At 49.0% G+C, this 23,589-nt stretch overlaps 1 protein-coding gene across 2 annotated transcripts in view; it reads left to right on the top strand.

Annotated features, from left to right (window-relative positions):
* LOC147123944 (zinc finger protein 131-like) overlaps positions 1 to 23,589 on the top strand; it is a 111,556-nt gene that overhangs the window by 11,531 nt on the left and 76,436 nt on the right. The window contains exons 3-5 of one of the 2 annotated variants that reach the window (XM_085969946.1): positions 3,362 to 3,463; positions 11,703 to 11,847; positions 17,581 to 18,198. In XM_085969946.1, the coding sequence (XP_085826072.1) occupies positions 3,362 to 3,463; positions 11,703 to 11,847; positions 17,581 to 17,593 (260 nt within the window). In that variant the 3' untranslated portion in view covers positions 17,594 to 18,198. Of the gene's footprint in view, positions 1 to 3,361; positions 3,464 to 11,702; positions 11,848 to 17,580; positions 18,199 to 23,589 lie in introns of those variants that run through there. The other variant, XM_085969936.1, reaches the window with a different exon arrangement.

Consider the following 23,589-nt stretch of genomic DNA (forward strand, 5'->3'; position numbering starts at 1 on the left):
CCGACAATGTGGAAAACTGCCCAGGCAGATCCTGTCCCCAGGACATCGCTGCAGCAGTTACTCAGGGCAGTGTCCTAGGCCCAATCATCTTTAGCTGCTTCGTCAATGACCTTCCCTCCAAAATAAGGTCAGAAATGGGGATGTTCGCTGATGACTGCACAGTGTTCAGCGCCATTCACAACAACTCTAATCATTAATCAGTCCATGCCCGCATGCAGCAAGACCTGGACGACGTTCAGGCTTGGGCTGATAAGTGGCAGGTAATATTCGCGCCACAGAAGTGCCAGGCAATGACAATCTCCAACAAGCGAGAGTCTAACCACCGTCCCTTGACATTCAACGGCATTACCATCGCCGAATCCCCCACCATCAACATCCTGGGGGTCGCCATTGACCAGAAGCTTAACTGGAGCAGCCACATAAATACCGTGGCAACAAGAGCAGGTCAGAGGCTGGGTATTCTGCGGCGAGTGTCTCACTTCCTGACTCCCCAAAGCCTTTCCACCATCTACAAGGCACAAGTCAGGAGTGTGATGGAATACTCTCCACTTGCCTGGATGAGTGCAGCTCCAACAACACTCAAGAAGCTCGACACCATCCAGGACAAAGCAGCCCGCTTGATTGGCACCCCATCCACCACCTTAAACATTCACTCCCTCCACCACCGGCGTACCGTGGCTGCAGTGTGTACCATCTACAAGATGCATTGCAGCAACTCGCCAAGGCTTCTTCGACAGCAAATCCACGACCTCCACCATCTAGAAGGACAAGGGCAGCAGGCGCATGGGAACACCATCACCTCCAAGTTCCCCTCCAAGTCACACACCATCCTGACTTAGAAATATATCGCCGATCCTTCATCGTTGCTGGGTCAAAATCCTGGAACTCCCTCCCTAACAGCACTGTGGGAGCACCTTCACCGCACGGACTGCAGCGGTTCAAGAAGGCGGCTCACCACCACCTTCTCAAGGGCAATTAGGGATGGGCAATAAATGCTGGCCTTGCCAGCGACGCCCACATCCCATAAATGCATTTTTTAAAAAGTCTACTCGATCTTTCCTCATAGGACAATCCCCCCAATCCCAGGAATCAGTCTGTTAAACCTTCATTGCACTCCCTCTATGGCAAGTATATCATTCCTTAGGTAAGGAGACCAAAACTGTACACAATACTCCAGGTGTGGTCTCACCAGGGCCCTATATAATTGCAGTAAGAAGTCTTTACTCTTATACTCAAATCCTCTTGTAATAAAGGCCAACATACCATTTGCTTTCCTAATTGCTTGCTGTACCTGCATGTTAACTTTCAGTGATTCGTGTACAAGGACACCCAGGTCCCTCTGAACACCAACATTTCCCAATCTCTCACCATTTAAAAAATACTCTGCTTTTCTATTTTTCCTACCAAAATGGATAACTTCACATTTCTCCACATTATATTCCATTTGCCATGTTCTTGCCTACTCACTTAGCCTGTCTATATCCCCTTGAAGCCTCTTTGCATCCTCCTCACAACTTACATTCCCACCTAGCTTTGTATCATCAGCAAACTTGGATATTTTTGCCCAGAAATTCGGGTCGGGGGCTTCCCGTGGGTGCAAGCCTCCGACCTGCACTTACCTAGCGCGCCGGCCGTTGAGCAGTGGGCCCGCGTGGGATTCCGATCCTGGGCCTGCTCCAACTGCCGGTGCGCAGTGCTTGCGTATCCCAGGGGCGCAGTTAGTTCGAAGCGTCCCCTGGGATCACGTGGGCCATGGAGAGCCAATGGTAGCAGGGAATCTGTATTCATAGATTTGACAGGAAGAGCTGTCAAAACTATGAATACAATTCAGCCCCAAAACATCACTAAAACTTCAAATAATTTTTTTTTTAAATCACATTTTTAAAATAACTATAAATTACATAAAATAACTATTTTAAACAATTTAAATTTTTGAAAAAATTAATTACAGTTTCTAACGGGGCTAAAAATAAACTTACCTTTCTTTAAAGTATTTTAAAAATAATAAACCTGTGGAAAAAATGTTTTAATTTTACTTAATTCACCACTTACCTTGTTAAAAGCAGGCCTTGCGCCTGCTTTTTAAAAGTGTAACCCCTGGAGACTTAACCTCCCGGAGAAACCTGTTTTTAAAAAAAAAAAAAAAACGGAAGTTCGATGCGCACGCGCTGCCTCTCCGGCGCACGCGTTCGACCTGTGAACCCCTTCCTTTAAGGGAACGGAAGTTCCGGTTTCCCGCACATGCACAGTGCATGCACGAAACCGGCATTTTCGTTGGGCCTACGCGTGAGTACCCAGCGTGTACTCACCCGTGGGGACCCGAAGTTCTGGCCCATTACATTTGATCCCCGCATCCAAATCATTGATATAAATTGTGAATAGCTGATCCTTGCGCACCCCACTAGTTCCAGCCTGCCAACCCGAAAATGACCCGGTTATTCCTACTCTGTTTTCTGTCTGTTAACCAATCCTCAATCCGTGCTGGTATATTACCCTCAATCCCATGAGCCCTAATTTTATTTAATAACCTCTTGTTTTGTTTAATACTGTAACCTCTTGCTGCTGCTACTGCTGAGTGATGGCTGCATTTCCCTACTTTATTTCAGTAGTTCATTCGGTGAAGTGATGAGGTGCAAAATAAATGTATTTCTTTTAATATTGGACAACTTATGTACTTTTTAAAGTATTCATGGTATTGACAGGGAGCTGGCGCCAGCTAGTACTCCAAGCTTATTTATGGTATTGGTATCCGTGTCCGATAGCAAAAAAAACACATCCCAGCTGATGGGCTTTAATGTATTAGTAAGAAAGAAAGAAATTGCATTGATATAGCGCCTTTCGCAACCTCAAGACATCCCAAAGTGCTTTACTGCCGATGAGTGGAGTCGCTGTTGTAATGTAGGAAACGTGGCAGCTAATTTGCACACAGCAAGCTCCCACAAACAGCATTGTGATGGTGATCTGTTTTAGTAAAGTTGCTTGAGGGATAAATATTGGCCAGGACACCGGGGAGAACTCCACTTCTTCAAATAGTGGCTGTGGGATCTTTTACATCCACCTGAGAGGCTTAACGTCTCATCCGAAAGACAGTGCAGCACTCCCTCAGTACTGCACTAAAGTGTCGACCTGGATTTTGTGCTCAAGTCTCTGGAGTGGGACTTGAACCTTCTAACTCCGAGGTGAGCGTGCTACCCACTGAGCCTCACTGCTCGCCCACTGCCCCCACCAGCAGTGCCTAGCAAGCCACTCGGTTGTTGGGGATGGGCGGTAAATGCCGGCCTTGCCAGCAACGCCCCTGTCCCGAGAACCATTTAAAAAAAATAAAATGAAGGGATTTATCTTTGCCACTTCTGTTCTGCAGGTCACCATTTCAAAGCCCACAAAGCCGTCCTTGCCGCCTGCAGTCAGTTCTTCTGCCGCTTTTTCCAGGATTTCAGGGAGGAGCCCTTGGTTGAGATCGAAGGTGAGTTTTCCCAACAGCAGCAACTATTTTGCAGAGATGAGCTGAGGTGTGGAAGGCTATTTGGTCCTCGTGGCTCCTCCCTGCTTCGAGACCCATGATCCCCCCACCCCAGCACAGCATCCTCTTGAAAGACTTCAGAGCTTTTGCCTTTGCTGCCGACCCGGATCCCATTCCGGGTATTGGTCACTCTCTTGGCGTGATGACGTGCCTCCTGGCATCAGTCCGAAATTTTCTGTTTACCCATTTGCGCAATAAATCATAGAATCATAGAAAGTTACAGCACGGAAGGAGGCCATTTCGACCCATCGTGTCCACGCCGGCCAACAAGGAGCCATCCAGCCTAATCCCACTTCCCAGCTCTTGGTCCGTAGCCCTGCAGGTTACAGCATCCCAAGTGCACATCCAAGTACTTTTTAAATGTGGTTAGGGTTCCTGCCTCTACCACCCTTTCAGGCAGTGAGTTCCAGACCCCCACCACCCTCTGGGTGAAGGAATTTTCCCTCAAATCCCCTCTAAACCTTCCACCAATTACTTTAAATCTGTGCCCCCTGGTTATTGACCCCTCTGCTAAGGGAAATAGGTCCTTTCTATCCACTTTATCTAGGCCCCTCATAATTTTATACACCTCAATAAGGTCTCCCCTCAGCCTCCTCTGTTCCAAGGAAAACAGACCCAGCCTACCCAGTCTTTCCTCATAGCTAAGATTCTCTACTCCCAGCAACATCCTTGTAAATCTCCTCTGTACCCTCTCTAGTGCAATCACACCTTTCCTGTAATGTGGTGACCAGAACTGCACGCAGTATTCTAGCTGAGGCCTAACTAGTGTTTTATACAGTTGAAGCATAACCCCCCTGCTCTTGTATGCTATGCCACGGCTAATAAAGGCAAGCATTCCGTGTGCCTTCTTAACCACCTTATCTACCTGGCCTGCTACCTTCAGGGATCTGTGGACATGCACTCCAAGGTCCCTTTGTTCCCCTACACTACTCAGTGTCCTACCATTTACTGTGTATTCCCTTTCCTTGTTAGCCCTCCCCAAATGCATTACCTCACACTTCTCTGGATTGAATTCCATTTGCCACTGTTCTGCCCACCTGACCAATTTATTGATATCTTCCTGCAGTCTACAGCTTCCTTCTTCAGTATCAACCACACAGCCGATTTTAGTATCATCTGCAAACTTCTTAATCATACCCCCTATATTCAAGTCTAGATCATTGATATATACCACAAAAAGCAAGGGACCGAGTACTGAGCCCTGCGGAACCCCACTGGAAACAGCCTTCCAGTCACAAAAACACCCATCAACCATTACCCTCTGCTTCCTGTCTCCGAGCCAGTTTAGAATCCAACTTGACACTTTGCCCTGGATCCCATGGGCTTTTACCTTCGTGACCAGTCTGCCATGTGGAACCTTATCAAAAGCCTTGCTAAAGTCCATATACACTACATCAAACGTACTACCCTCATCTACCCTCCTTGTTACCTCCTCAAAAATTCATTCAAGTTTGTCGGACACGACCTTCCCTTAGCAAATCCATGCTGACTATCCTTGATTAATCTGTGTCTTTCTAAGTGAAGATTTATCCTGTCCTTCAGAATTCTTTCCAATAATTTTCCCACCACCGAGGTTAGGCTGACTGGCCTGTAATTACTCGGTCTATCCTTTTCTCCCTTTTTAAACAAGAGTACCACATTGGCAGTCCTCCTGTCCTCCAGCACCACACCTGAAGCCAGCGAGGATTGGAAAATGATGGTCAGGGCCTTTGCTATTTCCTCTTTTGCTTCGCTTAACAGCCTGGGATACATTTCATCCGGGCCTGGAGATTTATCCACTTTTAAAGCTGCTAAACCCCTTAATACTTTCTCTCTCACTATGTTTATTACATCTAATATTTCACACTCCTCCTCCCTGACAACAATGTCTGCTTCGCCCCTCTCCTTTGTGAAAACAGACGCAAAGTATTCATTAAGAACCCGACCGAAATCTCCCACCTCCACACACAGATTACCCTCATGATCTCTAATAGGCCCTACCCTTTCTTTAGTTATCCTCTTACTCTTAATATATTTATAAAACATCTAAATGAAAGGGGTTTGATTGGGTAGACGTAGAGAAAATGTCTCCACTTGTGGGTGAGACCGAAACTAGGGGCCATAAATATAAGATAGTCCTTAATAAATCCAACAGGAAACTCAGGAGAAACTTCTTTACCCAGAGAGTGGTGAGAATGTGGAACTCGCTACCACAGGGAGTGGTTGAGGCGAATAGCGTAGATGTATTTAAGGGGAAGCTAGATAAACACATGAGGGAGAAAGGAATAGAAGGATATGCTGATAGGGTGAGATGCAGAGGGGTGGGAGGAGGCTGGTGTGGAGCATAAACACCGGCATTGACCAGCTGGGCCGAATGGCCTGTTTCTGTGCTGTACATTCAATGTAATACACGTGCACTTGTATATCTGAAGCATTTAACAACAAACATCATAAGGTGTTTCAGCAGGGGGAGTAGGGGAATTACACAGCAAGCAGAGATTTCGGAGCGTGACCACAGGTAAGGTGGATGAGGGGAGCGTTGAGTTTGGCACGTGTTAGGGTTTGTGTAGGGTGATGTTTGGGAGGCAGGCGATGAGGGAGTGGCGGAGAAGCTGAGCCTGGAGACGGTGACAGCGTGGATGAGGGTTTCTGCAGGGGTGGAAGGCGGCGCTTTCGTGCAATTTCCAGCCGCCATTTTTGGAACAACAGTGGCGAAGGCCTGGGGGCATCTTATCCGCCAACACCCTGGGGCTCCCAATCACCAATCCTGTGCTGACCATCTGCTTGTCCAGCGCCAATGTCTGAATGGGCCTGAATTTCTGCAGCTCGACGTTGGCAAGATCGGAGCCAGCAGTGATGGGTTCCCAGCAGGAATAGTTGGGAATGGATGGCCTTGGTGATGGGTAGGATGTAGGGCTCCAAGCTCTGCTCGCAGTCAACCTAGGCATGCTGTTGTCAGCTGGAAGCAAATGATTTACAGTGGCGGTGGAGGGAGGGCGGTGGCAGTGGAGGGGCTAAGGTGTGAAATATCTGGTGGGAATTGAGCAGGTTGGCTGCTGTCTTGCCAATGGAGCAGTTTCTGGCTCCTCCATGCCTTGGTGCTGGGTAAGCAGGCGGTTGGTGTAGGAAGAGTTGTGTAGTTAAGGCTAGCGGCAGGGACATGGACTTGGGTCCTGTCATTTTTCACATGGCGACCTACTGTAATTTTCCTGATTAAATTTCACGACCACATTGTTCACTCCCACTACTAACATGCTTCCTACGTCCACCTGCAGCTATTCTAATAGGCTGACCAGAGAGAGTTGGGTGAAAGGACCGCATTTCAATTTGAGTCTGACTAAAACCCACAAATACCCAGTGCACTCAGAACAGCACCAATAGCAATTGTGCGCTTTGCTGCTTTGTCCATTAATGCACAGCAAGGGATTGAACTGTACCTGCCCTGGGAGTGTTTGATGGGGCAGTGTAGAGAGAGCTTTACTCTGTATCTAACCCATGCTGTACCTGCCCTGGGAGTGTTTGATGGGACAGTGTAGAGAGAGCTTTACTCTGTATCTAACCCGTGCTGTACCTGCCCTGGGAGTATTTGATGGGACAGTGTAGAGGGAGCTTTACTCTGTATCTAACCCATGCTGTACTTGCCCTGGCAGTGTTTGAAGGGACAGTGTAGAGGCAGCTTTACTCTGTATCTAACCCGTGCTGTACCTGCCCTGGGAGTGTTTGATGGGACAGTGTAGAGGGAGCTTTACTCTGTATCTAACCCGTGCTGTACCTGCCCTGGGAATGTTTGATGGGACAATGTAGAGGGAGCTTTACTCTGTATCTAACCCGTGCTGTACCTGCCCTGGGAGTATTTGATGGGACAGTGTAGAGGGAGCTTTACTCTGTATCTAACCCATGCTGTACCTTCCCTGGGAGTATTTGATGGGACAGTGTAGAGGGAGCTTTACTCTGTATCTAACCCCTGCTGTACCTGCAGTCACTAGAGCACACTCTTACAGTATGCAGGGGCCTTTTACTGTCTGAGTGAGCTGTGAAATATCCACCACACATTGGTGAAAGAAAGAATCCATCAAGACTTGAAATACTCAGCGGGTCCGTCAGCTCGTGAATTGGGAAGACACCGGTTAACGGTTCAGCTGCGGGCTCCTTGTAGGAACTGCGTGGCCAATGATTTGAATGACTCTTTTGTTGAGAACCCAAAGCACAGAAAGTAGTGGTTCGGAATGGTTTAGAAGCTTTTTCACCATAGGGGGAAGGGAAGACTTCTCGCAGTGCTGATCTCCCAGCTCCATCCCTGATCATCATCAGCTCACCCAAAGCGCCTCTGCCCACACCCTGCCCCATTTGCCCAGTACCACTCCCTTTGTCCACCTCCTGTCGGCCCCTGTCCCTCAGCACATCAAATTCAAAGTCCTTGGAAATATTTATAACTCCTTCCGCAGCCTCAGCACCTTTCCCTGTGCAACATCTCCAGCTCTCTGTCTCAGCCCCTCAGACTTACACCTCATGTACTTTGTAAAAAATTCATTTATGGGCTGTGGGCGTCGCTGGCAAGGCCAGCATTTATTGCCCATCCCTAATTGCCCTTGAGAAGGTGGTGGTGAGCCGCCTTCTTGAACCGCTGCAGTCCGTGTGGTGAAGGTACTCCCACAGTGCTGTTAGGGAGGGAGTTCCAGGATTATGACCCAGCAACGATGAAGGAACGGCCGATATATTTCCATGTCAGGATGGTGTGTGACTTGAAACATAGAAGATAGGAGAAGGAGTAGGCCATTCGGTCCCTCGAGCCTGCTCCACCATTCAATGAGATCATGGCTGATCATCCAAATTCAGTACCCAGTCCCTGCTTTCTCCCCATATCCCTTGATCACTTTAGCCTTAAGAAACATATCCAACTCCTTCTTGAATATATTTAATGAATTGGCCTCTACTGCCTTCTGTGGTAGGGAATTCCACAGTTTCACCACTCTCTGGGTGAAGAAATTCCTCCTCATCTCTGTCCTAAATGGCTTACCCCTTATCCTTAGACTGTGACCAATGGTTCTGGACTCCCCATTCATCGGGAACATCCTTCCTGCATCTAGTCTGTCTAGTCCTGTTAGAATTTTATAGGGAGGGGAACTTGGAGGTGGTGGTGTTCCCATGCGCCTGCTGCCCTTGTCCTTCTAGGTATTAGAGGTCACGGGTTTGGGAGGTGCTATCTCCACCCCTCCCCCGCCCCCCCCCCCTCCCCCAACCGCGCACACATTCCTCTGCTGGTGGCAGTGCCTTCAGCTGTTTCAGCCATACTGCCTGCAGCTCCCTGTCTTACCCTTCCCCCTTGCACTTTCTCTCCCTCCCTTGTTTCCCTCTCTGCAATATTCTCTCTCTCAATAATCCCTCCTATTATCGCTCAGCTTCTGTGAAGCACCTTGGGATGTGAACTGCATTCAACGAACTTGTGCAGTAGACCCCACATAAGAGCAGTGGAGGCATACATAAGAGCAGGAGTAGGCATACATAAGAGCAGGAGTGGGCCATATGGCCCCTCGAGCATGCTCCGCCATTCAATAGAAATTTCAATTAGAAAATCATAATATAGTCGAGCAGAGTCAGCATGGTTTTATGAAAGGGAAATCATGTTTGACAAATTTGATGGAGTTCTTTGAGGATGTAACAAGCAGGGTGGATAAAGAGGAACCAGTGGATGTGGTGTATTTGGATTTCCCGAAGGCATTTGATCAGGTGCCACATAAGGTTACTGCACAAGATAAGAGCTCACAGGGTTGGGGGTAATATATTCGCATGGATAGAGGATTGGCTAACTAACAGAAAACAGAGAGTCGGGATAAATGGGTCATTTCAGGTTGGCAAACTGTAACTAGTGGGGTGCTGCAGGGATCAGTGCTGGGGCCTCAACTATTTACAATCTAGATTAATGACTTGGATGAAGGGACCGAGTGTAATGTAGCCAAATTTGCTGATGATGCAAAGATAGGTGGGAAAGCAAATTGTGTGGAGGATGCAAAGAAACTCCAAAGGGATATCGATAGGCTGAGTGGGAAAAAATCTGGCAGATGGAGTTTAATGTGGGAAAATGCGAGGTTATCCACTTTGGTAGGAAAAATAAAAAAGCAAATTATTATTTAAATGGGGAGAGATTACAAAATGCTGAGGTACAGAGGGATCTGGGGGTCCTTGTACATGAATCGCAAAGTTAGCATGCAGGTACAGCAAGTAATGAGGAAGGCAAATGGAATGTTGGCCTTTATTGCAAAGGGAATGGAGTGTAACAGTAGGGAAGTCCTGCTACAACTGTACAGGGCACTGGTGAGACCGCACCTGGAGTACTGCGTACAGGTTTGGTCTCCTTATTTAAGGAAGGATATACTTGCATTGGAGGCAGTTCAGCGCAGGTTCACGAGATTGATTCTGGAGATGAAGGGGTTGACTTATGAAGAAAGGTTGAGCAGGTTGGGCCTATTCTCATTGGAGGTTGAAGAACGAGAGGGGATGTTATTGAAACATATAAGATTCTGGAGGGGCTTGACAGGGTAGATGCAGAGAGGATGTTCCCCCTCGTGGGGGAATCTAGAACTAGGGGGCATAATTTCAGAATAAGGGGGCACCCATTTAAAACGGAAATAAGGAGGAATTTCTTCTCTCAGAGGGTCGTGAATCTTTGGAATTCTCTTCCCCAGAGAGCTGTGGAGGCTGGGTCATTGAATATATTTAAGGTGGAGACGGACAGCTTTTTGAAAGGTAAGGGAGTCAAGGGTTACGGGGAGCGGGAAGGGAAGTGGAGTTGAGGCCAAGATCAGATCAGCCATGATCTTATTGAATGGCGGAGCAGGCGCGAGGGGCCGAATGACCGACTCCTGCTCCTATGTCTTATGTTCTTATATTAATAAGATCATGGCTGATCTTCAACCTCAACTCCACTTTCCTGCCCAATCCCCACATTCCTTGATTCCGCTAGAGTCCAAAAATCGATCGATCTCAATGACTGAGCATCCACAGCCCTCTGGGGTAGAGAATTCACAATCCTCTGAGTGAAGACATTTCTCCTCATCTCAGTCCTAAATGGCCAACCTGTTAGCCTGAAACTATGACTCCTAGTTCTAGACTCTCCAGCCAGGGGAAACAACCTCTCAGCATCTACCCTGTCAATCCCCCTCAGAATCTTATGGGGGAGAAATTGGGTGGAGCGGCAAACGGGGCGCCAAGCTCGCCTAGGCGCCGGATTTAGCGCAGCGTTTGGAGCAGTAGCGACCGTCGGAAATTCAGCTTGAGCGCCCAAGAGGGACACGGGGCGAGGCTCAAGGCGCTCCGCGTCCCTCTTAGGGCGCTGAAACTGAATATCGCAGCGCAACGTGCCGCAGCGCCACACGCTGCGGCACGGCGCGCTGCGGTACTGCAGGCCTTCCTCCCCTTCTTAAGTGGGAGGGGCCTGCACCAGCGCGATCAGAGATCGCGAGTGCCGGCAAAAGAGCCCGGCACTGAGGAGAAGTGCCGGGCTCTCGGGAAACAGCCGGCACTGCCGCGGGGGGCGATCAGGAGGCCGCCGGAAAAAACGGCCGCCCCGCACCTCCACCTTAATTTGCGCCACAGGAAGGCCCCGTGAACCGGGCGCCATTTGCGAACGGCGCTACAGAGGCGGTCGCTGCCAAATATCTGGATCGGGGCGCTACGCACACCGATGACGTCATCAGAGGCGGCACAGCGCAACAGGTTAACGCCGCCATTAGCGCCCCAGCTCAATATCGCGGGAGGCGCGGCCAGTGGCGCTAAAGCCACTGAGTGCCCTCTTTAGGTGCTAACTGGTGGCGCAGCCCACCAAATTTCTAGGCCTTATATGTTTGAATGAGTTCACCGCTCATTCTTCTAAACTCCAGAGACGCCCAACTACTCAATCTCCTCTTATAGGACAAACCCCTCATCCCAGGGATCAATCCATGAAGTATCACTGAAGAAGCAATTGGAGGCTACAATAGGGAGGCGGCGGGCTCCTTCTCGCTGGGGGAGCTAAGCTGGGGCCCCCGTGGCCTTACACTGCTGTAACCTCCCTGCGTTTCTAAATGCAGGTTATTTGGTAAGAAACTCCGCAGTCTTGAGGCCCAGGGAAAAGAGTGAGTTTGAGTAGGTTGCAATGAGGCTTCATTTGAAGCAGTGTCGAGGTGGCTGTACTGAGTTTTTGACACTGGTTGCTCTGTGGTCTCAGGGGTGAGTAACCTGGCGTTCCGACACCTGATCGAGTTTACCTACACTGCCAAGCTGATGGTGCTGCAGGAAGAGGAGGCGAGCGATGTGTGGAAGGCGGCGGAATACTTGCAGATGGAAGAGGCGATGAAAGCACTCAACAACCGGTAACAAAGCGCTTGCGTTATTTCTCTTCCGCCGTTTACTCTTCCTCCGGAGGCTCGGCTTGGGTACAGGCTCGATGGGCTGAATGGCCTCCTTCTCTGCTGTATCATTCTATGAGTTCAGTGGCTGCTGGCAGCCCTCCTGCTCAGGAAGCCACTCTTGGTGTGTGTGTGTGTGATCCCAGCTACTAAAGCCTAGGGTTTTCAGATGGGCACCATTTTAAGTGCAGTGGGAAAATCCAGGCTCGTTCTAGAATGATACAGCACAGAAGGAGGCCATTCGGCCCATCGTGTCTGTGCCGGGAAAGACTTGCATTTGTGTAGCTCCGCCCCGCGCTGGGTACAGGCTCCGCCCCGCGCTGGATACAGGCGCCGCCCCACGCTGGGTACAGGCTCCGCCTCGTGCTGGGTACAGGCACCGCCTCGCGCTGGGTACAGGCACCGCCTCGCGCTGGGTACAGGCACCGCCTCACGCTGGGTACAGGCTCTGACTCGCTCTGGGTACAGGCACCGCCTCACGCTGGGTACAGGCACCGCCTCGCGCTGGGTACAGGCTCTGCCTCACGTTGGGTACAGGCACCATAAGCACTGATTCACGAGGAACATGTCCTAATTGATCAGATCTGGTTCGGTCCAATCAGGTCACATTCAAACATGGCCTCTCCATTCGAGCAGGCCAGGACTTGTAAATTTTGATTGGGGCAGAGGGGTGGAAGAGGAAAGACCCACCCAGGAACTTTGGGCCGTGGAGCGGCCCTTAGCACTATTACTTGCTGGAGTATAACACGTGGGAGGTATCAGCGCTGTGTTACAGTGCACTTGGCTTAATACAGACCACTCCCATTACATAAGGTTCCATGATTCCCCTCTGAATACTTACTTCCTTCACAGGCCCTTTATCAGCACTTTACAGCAAAGAGCTGGGCACCTGTTCTAGGGTAGGAGACCAACATAACTCAAGACAGCCTGCCATTTTACACATCTGTGAGGTTTCCCTTGGCTGTCAGGTGGTACTTCTTAGAGGTGGACGGAAGCACTGAGTGGGGTGCCCTGGGGCTCAGTGCTGGGATTATTACTGTCTCTAACTTGCGTCAATGGCTTGGATGCAGAAACTCAATGTAAACTGGTCGAATTTGATGATGATATCAAACTAGGAGGAGCTCGGGAGTTGGAGGGGGCAGCTCCGAAATGATAGAATGAGGTGGACATAATTTACAAGTGGGCAGAACAACGGAAGGTGGAATTTAAAGCATAAGGTACAGTGAACAGGAAGGAAAAGTAGATAAAACACATACTTCATGAATGGTGTTATAACAGATAAGGATGATGCTGAACGAGACCTAGGGGTCTCCGTCGAATGGACAGCCAACATGTCCAACCAATGCAGAGGAACAGTGAACAAAGCCCGTAATATGTTGAACAGCATCGTTAGAACAGTAGAATAAAAGTCAGAGGGGATAACGGTCACACTGTACAGGGTCTCTGGTCAGACAGCTCCTTGAGCGCTGTGTTCAGTTCCGGTCAGACCCACCTTGAGCACTGTGTCCAGTTCTGGTCAGACCCACCGTGAGCACTGTGTCCAGTTCTGGTCAGTCCCAGCTTGAGCACTGTGTCCAGTTCTGGTCAGACCCACCGTGAGCACTGTGTCCAGTTCTGGTCAGACCCACCGTGAGCACTGTGTCCAGTTCTGGTCAGTCCCACCTTGAGCACTGTGTCCAGTTCTGGCCAGACCCACCTTGAGCACTGTGTCCAGTTCTGGTCAGTCCCACCTTGAGCACTGTGTCCAGTTCTGGTCAGTCCCACCTTGAGCACTGTGTCCAGTTCTGGTCAATCCCACCGTGAGCACTGTGTCCGGTTCTGGGCAGACCCACCTTGAGCACTGTGTCCAGTTCTGGTCAATCCCACCGTGAGCACTGTGTCCAGTTCTGGTCAGACCCACCTTGAGCGCTGTGTCCAGTTCTGGTCAATCCCACCGTGAGCACTGTGTCCAGTTCTGGTCAGACCCACCTTGTGCACTGTGTCCAGTTCTGGTCAGACCCACCTTGAGCAATGTGTCCAGTTCTGGTCAGACCCACCGTGAGCACTGTGTCCAGTTCTGGTCAGTCCCACCTTGAGCACTGTGTCCAGTTCTGGTCAGACCCACCTTGAGCACTGTGTCCAGTTCTGGTCAGACCCACCTTGAGCACTGTGTCCAGTTCTGGTCAGTCCCACCTTGAGCACTGTGTCCAGTTCTGGTCAGTCCCACCTTGAGCACTGTGTCCAGTTCTGGTCAGACCCACCTTGAGCACTGTGTCCAGTTCTGGTCAGACCGCACCTTGAGCACTGTGTCCAGTTCTGGTCAGACCCACCTTGAGCACTGTGTCCAGTTCTGGTTACCGAGACACAAGGAAGATATTCAAGTGCTGCAGATGATGCTGAGAAGAGGCACGAATCGAATTCCCAGATTCAAGTGTCTGGGTTATCGGCAACGTCTGGAGAGACCTGGCCCTTTTTAAAATTTACCTCCTAACTCCCTATATTCAGCTTTTAGGACCTCATCCCGGTTTTTACCTATATCGTTGGTACCTATATGCACAACGACAACTGGCTGTTCACCCTCCCCTTCCAAAATGCTCTGTAGCCGCTCCGAGACATCCTTGACCCTTGCACCAGGGAGGCAACATACCATTCTGGAGTCTCGTTTGCGGCCGTAGAAACGCCTATCTATTCCCCTTACAATAGAATCCCCTATCACTATAGCTCTCTCGCTCTTTTCCCTCCCGTCCTGTGCAGCAGAACCACCCACGGTGCCAGGAAGTTGGCTGCTGCTGCCTTCCTCTGATAAGCATCTCCCTCACCAATATCCAAAGTGGTATATCTGTTTGAGAGGGGGATGATCACAGGGGACCCCTGCACTACCTGCCTGCTAGGGGGCATAATTTCAGAATAAGGGAGCACCCTTTTAAATCGGCAATGAGGAGGAATTTCTTCTCAGAGGGTCATGAATCTTTGGAATTCTCTTCCACAGAGAGATGTGGAGGTTGGGTCATTGAATATATTTAAGGTGGAGATAGACAGATTTTTGAACGATAAGGGAGTTGAGCGTTATGGGGAGCGGGCAGGGAAGTGGAGTTGAGGCCAAGATCAGATCAGTTATGATCTTATTGAACAGCGGAGCAGGCCCGAGGGGCCGAATGGCCGACTCCTGCTCCTATTTCTTATGTTCTTATGTTCTGATGAGCCCACCTATCACTGTATTCCCTTGGTGCGTTTCTAATCTTGGTGGTTCTGTCTTCACAAAGGAGGACACAAATAACCTCCCAGAGATGCCGGGGAACATAGGGCCTGATGAAAGGGTGGAACTGAAAGAAATCAGTATTTGTAGGGAAATGGTGTTAGGAAAATTGATGGGACTGAAGGCCGATAAATCCCCAGGGCTTGATAATCTACATCCCAGGGTACTTAAGGAAGTGGCCCTAGAAATAGTAGATGCATTGCTGGTCATCTTCCAGAACTCGATCGACTCTGGAACGGTACCCATGGATTGGAGGGTAGCTAATGTTACCCCACTATTCAAAAAAGGTGGTAGAGCAAAAGCGGGGAATTATAGACCGGTAAGCCTGACATCGGTAGTGGGGAAAATGCTAGAATCTATTATAAAAGATGTAATAGCAGAGCACTTGGAAAGCAGTGACAGGATCGGACAAAGCCAACATGGATTTACACTAATCTACTGGAATTTTTTGAGGATGTAACTGGTAAAATAGATAAGGGAGAACCAGTGGATGTGGTGTATTTGGACTTTCAGAAGGCTTTCGATAAGGTCCCACATAAGAGATTAGCGTGCAAAATTAAGGCACATGGGATTGGGGGCAAGGTATTGACTTGGATAGAGAACTGGTTGGCGGACAGAAAGCAAAGAGTTGGAATAAACGGGTCGTTTTCCGAGTGGCAGGCAGTGACTAGTGGGGTACTGCAAGGATCGGTCCTAGGACCCCAGCTGTTCACAATATATATTAATGATCTGGACGAGGGAATTGGATGTAATATCTCCAAATTTGCAGACGACACAAAGCTGGGTGGGAGGGTAAGTTGTGAGGAGGATGTCGTGAAACTCCAGTACGATTTGGACAGATTGGCTGATTGGGCAGAAACATGGCAAATGCACTATAATGTGGATAAATGTGAGGTTATCCACTTTGGTGGCAAAAACAGGAAGGCAGATTACTATTTGAATGGCAATAGATTGGGAGAAGGGGAAGTGCAAAGAGACCTGGGTGTTCTTGTGCACCAGTTGCTGAAGGTAAGCATGCAGGTGCAGCAGGCGGTTAAGAAGGCAAATGGTATGTTGGCCTTCGTAGCAAGAGGGTTCGAGTACAGGAACAAGGATGTCTTGCTACAGTTGTACAGGGCCTTGGTGAGACCGCACCTTGAGTATTGTGTGCAGTTTTGGTCGCCTTACCTGAGGAAGGACGTTCTTGCCATGGAAGGAGTGCAGCGAAGATTCACCAGGCTGATACCTGGGATGGCAAGAATGACGTATGAGGAGAGATTGTGTCGATTGGGCTTATACTCACTGGAGTTTAGAAGATTGAGAGGGGATCTCATCAAAACCTGTAAAATTCTGTCAGGCCTGGACAGACTAGATGCAGGAAGGATGTTTATGATGGCTGGGGAGTCCAGAACCAGGGGTCATAGTCTAAGGATAAGGGGTAAGCCATTTAGGACTGAAATGAGGAGGAATTTCTTCACCCAGAGAGTGGTGAACCTGTGGAATTCTCTGCCACAGAGGGCGGTGGAGGCCAGTTCATTAAATATATTCAAGACGGAGTTGGATATATTTCTTAAGGCTGAAGGGATCAAGGGATATGGGGAGAAGGCAGGGACCGGGTACTGAATTTGGATGATCAGCCATGATCTCATTGAATGGCGGAGCAGGCTTGAAGGGCCGAATGGCCTACTCCTGCTCCTATCTTCTATGTTTCTATGTAATAACCCTGAATCCCATTTGTTGATAAGAACCTGTCTAGTTCCTTCTTGAAACCCATTCAGGTTTCTTGTTCCATTATCCCGTGCTTTTAAAATCATCTAGCTGTTTGATTTAGGTGCCTACATGGCCCAGTGGTAGCACGTAATCTAAGCTGACACTTCAGTGCCATACTGAGGGAGTGCGGCACTGTCGGAGGTGCCGTCTTTCGGATGAGATGTTAAACCGAGGCTCCATCTGTCCTCTCGGGTGGACTTAAAAGATCCCATGGCCAGTATTTTGAAGAAGGGTCGGGGAGTTCTCCTGGACCAACATTTATCCCTCAACCAACATCGCTAAAAAAACCAGATTATCTGGTCATTATTTCATCGCTATTTGTGGGAGCTTGCTGTGCACAAATTGGCTGCTGCGTTTCCTACATTGCAGCAGCGATTACACTTTAAGGAAGTGCTTCATTGGCTGTAAAGTGCTTTGGGATGTCCTGATGTTGTGAAAGGTCTATCAATGCAAGTTCTTGATGCACTACTGAGAAATTGGAGGGCGTAAATCAAAATTGCCTTGTGCTATTGTTTACCTGGTATCAACATTGGAAAGTTGGTCTTTGCTAAATTCAGCAGCAACCTTTCAGTCGGTCCTTTATCCTTCAACATTGTCCTTGTAATGACCAGACCCTAAACTATTCACCCATTTTTGATGGCAGCACATGGATTGGATCTCACGGTGCAATATCCTCACTGTTTAACAAAAAATCAATTTGTTTGTGTTTCTAGGCGACACGTGTGAGCATGTTTGTCTATCAAGCTCCAATAGCTCACGTTTGCAAATAGAAGACAATGGGGTAATAAAACCAAGTAATTTAATGTCGGGAGCCGGATAAGAAACAAAAAGGAGAATAAATCTCAGGATTATCATCCAGGGTCATTTCTCACCTTGAAGAAGGAGCTGGCTTGACATCTGTTGCGAGGGCGGATTGAAGGTTATCGTCAGCAGCTGTCCAGTGAAGGGGCAGTGTTACTTGTGTCCATTGCTTCTTTCTTAGTATTACTATTTGGCATCTCATTCTACTCTCTAAAGTGCCTCGGGGCACTAACGATGTGAACAGTACGTTATAAGCCCAGGTTATCTGGGGAGAATCCTGGCGCTAAACCGGGGAGGCAGTCCCCAAAATAGTCATTCTCAATGTCAATTGAAAATTAAAGTTCTTTAAACTTCTGGGGAGCGAAGGGTTAACACTGTGCTGATTGGTTGTGAGTTCTAACACCTGTGATTGATAGAAGATCCAGTTGTTTCTTGGCAAGCCGTGTGGTAATGAGAGTTTGGGAGTTCAGTACTTCCAAAATAAAGCCTATTATATCCCAAGTTAATTACTGTGCCATTAATGTGCAGCCATTCTGTTTGTTAAAGTGTTATTTAGACCCACTTGTGCCTCAGTAGTCAGTGATTATTCAACAGGTTTCACATTCTGCACGTGTGTGTCTTGGTGCCACCCACAATTATCAACGCCTGCTATTATTTTATTTTGTCGTGGTATATAAATGGCGTGAGTCACACAACACGAGTCGCCATCTCTGATTGGACGTATTCCTGGAGCTTTCATCACGTGACCTGCTGGAGGCAACCGCCTTTTCCCCCGTCTCCAATATTTTTATAAATGAATGAAAGTGGTCAAAGAAAATGGAAATAAAATCTCATTTTCTTTAATGCCCTGGTGACTTTTATCCCAGGTTTGCTCAAAGCTGCAATTGGGAATGATAGCATTGTGGTTATGTTACCAGACTAGCAATCCAGAGACAGACTTAGATTAAACAATCTGAGAGACATGAGTTTAAATCCCACCACAGGCAGCTGGGGAATTTAAATTCAGTCACGTAAATAAATCTGGAATAAAAAGCTACCATCAGTAATGATGACCATGAAACTATTGGATTGCACTAAAATCCCACCTTGTTCACTAATGTCCTTTAGGGAAGGAAATCTGCTGGCCTATATGTGACTCCAGACCCTGCTGGCCTATATGTGCTCCCTGTGGGAGCACCTTCACCTCACGGACTGCAGCGGTTCAAGAAGGCAGCTCACCACCACCTTTGCAAGGGCAATTAGGGATGGGCAATAAACGCTGGCCTTGCCAGCGAAGCCCACATCCCATGAACGAATAAAAAAAAATCCAGGAGATTAAATTCCTGGAGACTCCGGGATATCCTGCAGAGTTGGACACCCAACACACGACTCTGCCTCTCAGTACATGCCAAGTGTTGTCTTGTTTCCCCCACTCAATTCTTCACCCCCAGCCCCTCCCCACTAGTATTTGTTTTTGTACCAATTCACTACTTTGTTGGTTAATTGTGTTTGGAGGAGTTCCTTGACGTGGCCTGGGACTTTGAAAGTGCCACTGGTGTTTTAGTGACTGAATAAGCCCAATCCAGGTTTTACTGACTGGGGGATTTGGCAATTTAGTTACTGGAACTTTGGGGACACATGACAGAATTCCACCAACTTATAATTCCATCCACTGTAACTTTCAGAAGGGAATTAGGTAAATGCTTGAAAAGGAAAAATTTGCTGGGCTACGGGGAAAGAGCGGGAGAGTGGGGCTAATTGGATAGTGCATTCAAAGAGCTGGCAGAGGCACGATGGGCTGAATGGCCTCCTTCTGTGCTGTATGTTCTTGGCCAGTCCCTGAGAGGACATTACCAGCTACAGCGAGAGTTAGTGGTTAGTTTAGATTGTCATGTGTTGGGAGTTGGAGAGCAATTGGCCAGAGGTTTTTCCTGAATTGGCCATGTTTCTTTGTCTGTTTCCAGAGATAGCGTAACTGGTAGGTGGGACGGCAGCATGTGAGGCCCTACTGTCTACTGGATGGGGTGAGCTTAATGGGCCTGATAGTCTTCATCTACTTTAGTATGTCTTTTTGTATATTTGTATGTGCAGACTGGGGAATCAATCTGGGTCCAGCCTAGTGTGTGGCTCAAAGAGTTCACCCAGTCAGTAACTGAGCCCAGGGACAATCAGAACTCATCTCTTCCCCTTTCTGTTCCCTTCAATGATCTGTGCACAAATCAGGAGACACACAGTAAGTTTGCTCATTTTCAATCCATGTTTATTTTCAGATGTTAAACTTCTCACATTTCAGTTATTGAAAGATGACTTGTACACGAAAAGACTCCCTGGTCCATCCAGCCTTGTCCATCGCAATATATAGACCCCCCCATCATGTGATCTCCTGGGAGAGGCGAAAAACCAGACATAAAAACCCAGGCCAATTTGGGAAAAAAATCTGGGAAATTCCTCTCCGACCCCCTTAGGCGATCGAAACTAGTCCAGGAGATCATTATGGCCCAAATATTCTGAGACAATTACTTTCTCACTTCAACTCTGCTAACATCAATTGAACACAATCCCCGGGAGCCTGGTCTTCAACAATCTCCAGTCTAGTTCTGTAGCAGCAGTCACAAACCCAATATTCAGCGATGACGAGAAACTGGTTGGCAGGTTGTCTACTGTTTCCATTTCTGTCGTTCCAGGTTGAACGAAAACTGTCCCCAATCTTTTCTTTAAAGTGTTAACTGTGACACCATTTAATTTGCTGGGAACATCCGTTCCTAAACATTGACAGGCCGAATTGAGGGTGGAATATCGATCTAATTACTGGGATGCATCGGCACAATTTGCCTGGGGAAAATCTCTTAAGGCGTGACCTTCCCTGTTAAGACATTTTGTTAAGACGTCCTAACTTTGAAGGACAAACCCACTTGTTTTTCCCCTCCCTCCCCGACTCCCGTGCAGTGTTAACTTTTAGCACACCCCAGAACCCAGTTTGTTGACACCCAAAGACAACCCAGAACGAGGAAAAGACATACCAACACTCCCCACTAGACCCAAGAGACAACCAGGTGGGTGGCAAATGCCGCGTCACTTGAAGAATGAAGAGGAGCTTACAAGGGAGCAGCTGACACGGGAACAGCTGATAAGGGAGCTGTGATCTTCATTCAGGCATTCTGCACACACAGCTGGCGACTAACCAAGTAGTACTGAGGACGAGGAAGGTGGAGGTACTTGCATGGGAACAGAGGCTTAAATGACCAGGACAGACACAATAAAGTGAGCATTACCCAGGAGTGCCGCACTGCTGGTATACCCTAATCTGACGGGCATTCCATCTCAACTGCCAGGCCATCAATCAGAAGCTGGCAGGATCCAGATCCTGACGGTTCAGCTTACTGTTTGGATCTGGCGCTGGCGCCCGTGAATAACACCCACTTTGATCTATTTGTCCTGGGAGCCGGAGAATCTGTTCACTTGCAGGTACGGTCCACCCTTCTCACCCTGAGTACCAGTTGGACAGTGTCCAGCAGTGTGTGGAGGATGACAGAATGAAAAATTCCCTAAAAAAGGTAGGGTCCTCTATACTCTAAAAATGACTTGGATTTCTCCCGTGGGCTCCTGAAATCAAAGTGTGTATTCAACACCCGGGTGTTCCTGAATCACGGTTTGTGAGGTAACTAAAGGGTTAACCAGAACCACCACCTGCTGCAATTTCCTGGAGCATCCTGGAGATCAGGCAACCCTGAGCAACAGAATCCAGAAACAAAAGTACGAAAGACTGTCGGGCCTCCGCCCCGACAGCCTGAGGTCCTCCAGCAGATTGGTGATTATCCGGTGATGCGAGCAAGTCGATCGACCTGGTAAACCCCCCCAAGTCCTGAAGATGTTCTGGACTACCTCAGTGTGGATCATCCACTAGTTAGGGTGGACTACAGAGCAGCTGAGTGTGCCGACTGTTGTGTTGTCCTCCCCGGGCCAAATGTGGCACCAAGAGTGTCACCCCGTTGTTCAAGCACCAATGGGAAGCAACGCGTCATCTTGACAGAGGGACCCAGGAAGGAGGGTCCCACCCTGTTTGTTGACTTACCGGACCCTTGTCATATTGTCTGTCTGCAGACACACTGACTTACCCTGCACCGAGTCTGAAAGTGGAGATGTCCTATTATACCGTTCACACCCCGAGCCTGTTGAAATGCCAAGTGAAATCACTGGCCGAGAAGACCATTCATCCTGAATGTGGCTCCCACCCATATGTCAAAGCATTAGCTGAAGAGCCTGATGGCTGTAGCACCAATGTATGGAGAACACTGTGCTCCCAGGACCACCAGCTCTAGTTCAGATGCTGCGACAAAGGAGACCTGTGGATACATTACTGGCAGAGTGATGGTCATCCAGAAGGCTCAACTGGAGAAATACCCCCAACAGTTGAGCCTTCTGGATGACGATCACTCGCTCTCAGTGTGGATGGTAGAAGACCTGCCAGTATGCCCACTAGTAGATGGTTCCTCTGATGGACAAACCAAACATCCAGAGTGATCCACTTCCACAGGGAAGTACTGGAAATAGCCCACCCACACAACTCTGAGGTGGGCTATCCAGGCATGATCACTGCTGGGGGAGGTGGAGCTGGACAGGGTCTCGAATGTTACTTGTGAGCTACCTGCATTCCAGGTCCTAATCTGGAATGACGGGCTAGCAAGATACAAAGGACATTGTGCTCCGGATAAGGCCTTGAATAGGCTGGTGGGGGTGAATGGATTGGTGGTGGTGAGTGGATGGTGGTGGTGAATGGATTGGTGATGGTGAGTGGACTGGTGTTGGCGAGTGGAAGGGGCCTATAGATGGGGTGGGCTAAGCTACAAAGTGAGCAGTGCCCTCCCACCCTTGTGTGTCAATTCGGGAATGCCTGAAGGTTCTGCTACAGCAGATCCTCCACTTGCTCGCCAAAGAAGCCCTCAGCACCAATGGGCATCTGCAGAACCTGAAGGATCCCCAAGGTGTGAGGACAAACTAAGTGGCGATGCAAGATCCACTGGACGATAGATCCTGCTCCTACATTGAGAGCACCCACACAGTCTGCTGCTGCAGCAGATGCTCTCTGAAGGTGGTCCTCTCTGGCAGGGATTGCTCCCTCAACTCACCTACTGGTCAGTGAAGCCAGCCCCAGTGGATTTGATGGCAGGGAATTCGGGATATGCGCCAAACCCTGCAGGAAGTTCCGCCAGACCCACATGTCCCACCATTTGGATTCTGGTGGGTGGAACAGGACTAGTTTCCTGGGCAGTTCCCTTCCTTCTGAGGCTTTCTCGACTGAAGTTCACCAGCTGTACCAGCGAACTTTAAGTTGTGAGGCAGAGTGGCGGGGCTGTCTACCTTGGCCATAACTGGGGCGCGCCTATCAAGTCCGCCCAAACCGCCTTGGAAATTGGGAGGGAAAATCCAACAAAGGTCGATGCCTGAGGCCTTTGCAAGACCCCAGGTAAAGACTCAATCCCCACAAGTGATGGGACTTCCGGAACTCACAGTTTCAGACTCGAAGTCACCCTTGTTTTGAATACATGGAAAAACCTCAACACACGGAAGCCGTGGTCAACTCAGGCTCCCAGTTTGGTTTCTGGAGCGCACGCACCCTCCCTGGGAGTGCCTCTCGAGTGTCGTAGGGAGCGGCTGAAGGTGGGTCCACAGTGGTGGGTGGGAGCCACAGATCTATAAATAGAGATCTGCAGCTGCACTCACCAAAGTGGACATCACCCGCAGCATAGGTGACCCTGTGTAGGGTCGAGTCCACCGAGGGTGGTGCCCCCAAATGAGCTGGCGCCAACTGGAGACCAATGTCCCGGGGCTGCGTTGGTGTCACCAGAGGGGATGGATGCCTCTGGTGAAGGACACACCAACAGTAGCTGGTGGCGCTTGGGTGAACCAGCCTGATTCTGGCACCAGTAGGCACGGACACCTCC

The sequence above is a fragment of the Somniosus microcephalus genome, chromosome 1, assembly GCF_052327205.1.
Source record: "Somniosus microcephalus isolate GS21.2 chromosome 1, FLI_Smic_1.0, whole genome shotgun sequence".
Lineage (NCBI taxonomy): Eukaryota > Metazoa > Chordata > Chondrichthyes > Squaliformes > Somniosidae > Somniosus > Somniosus microcephalus.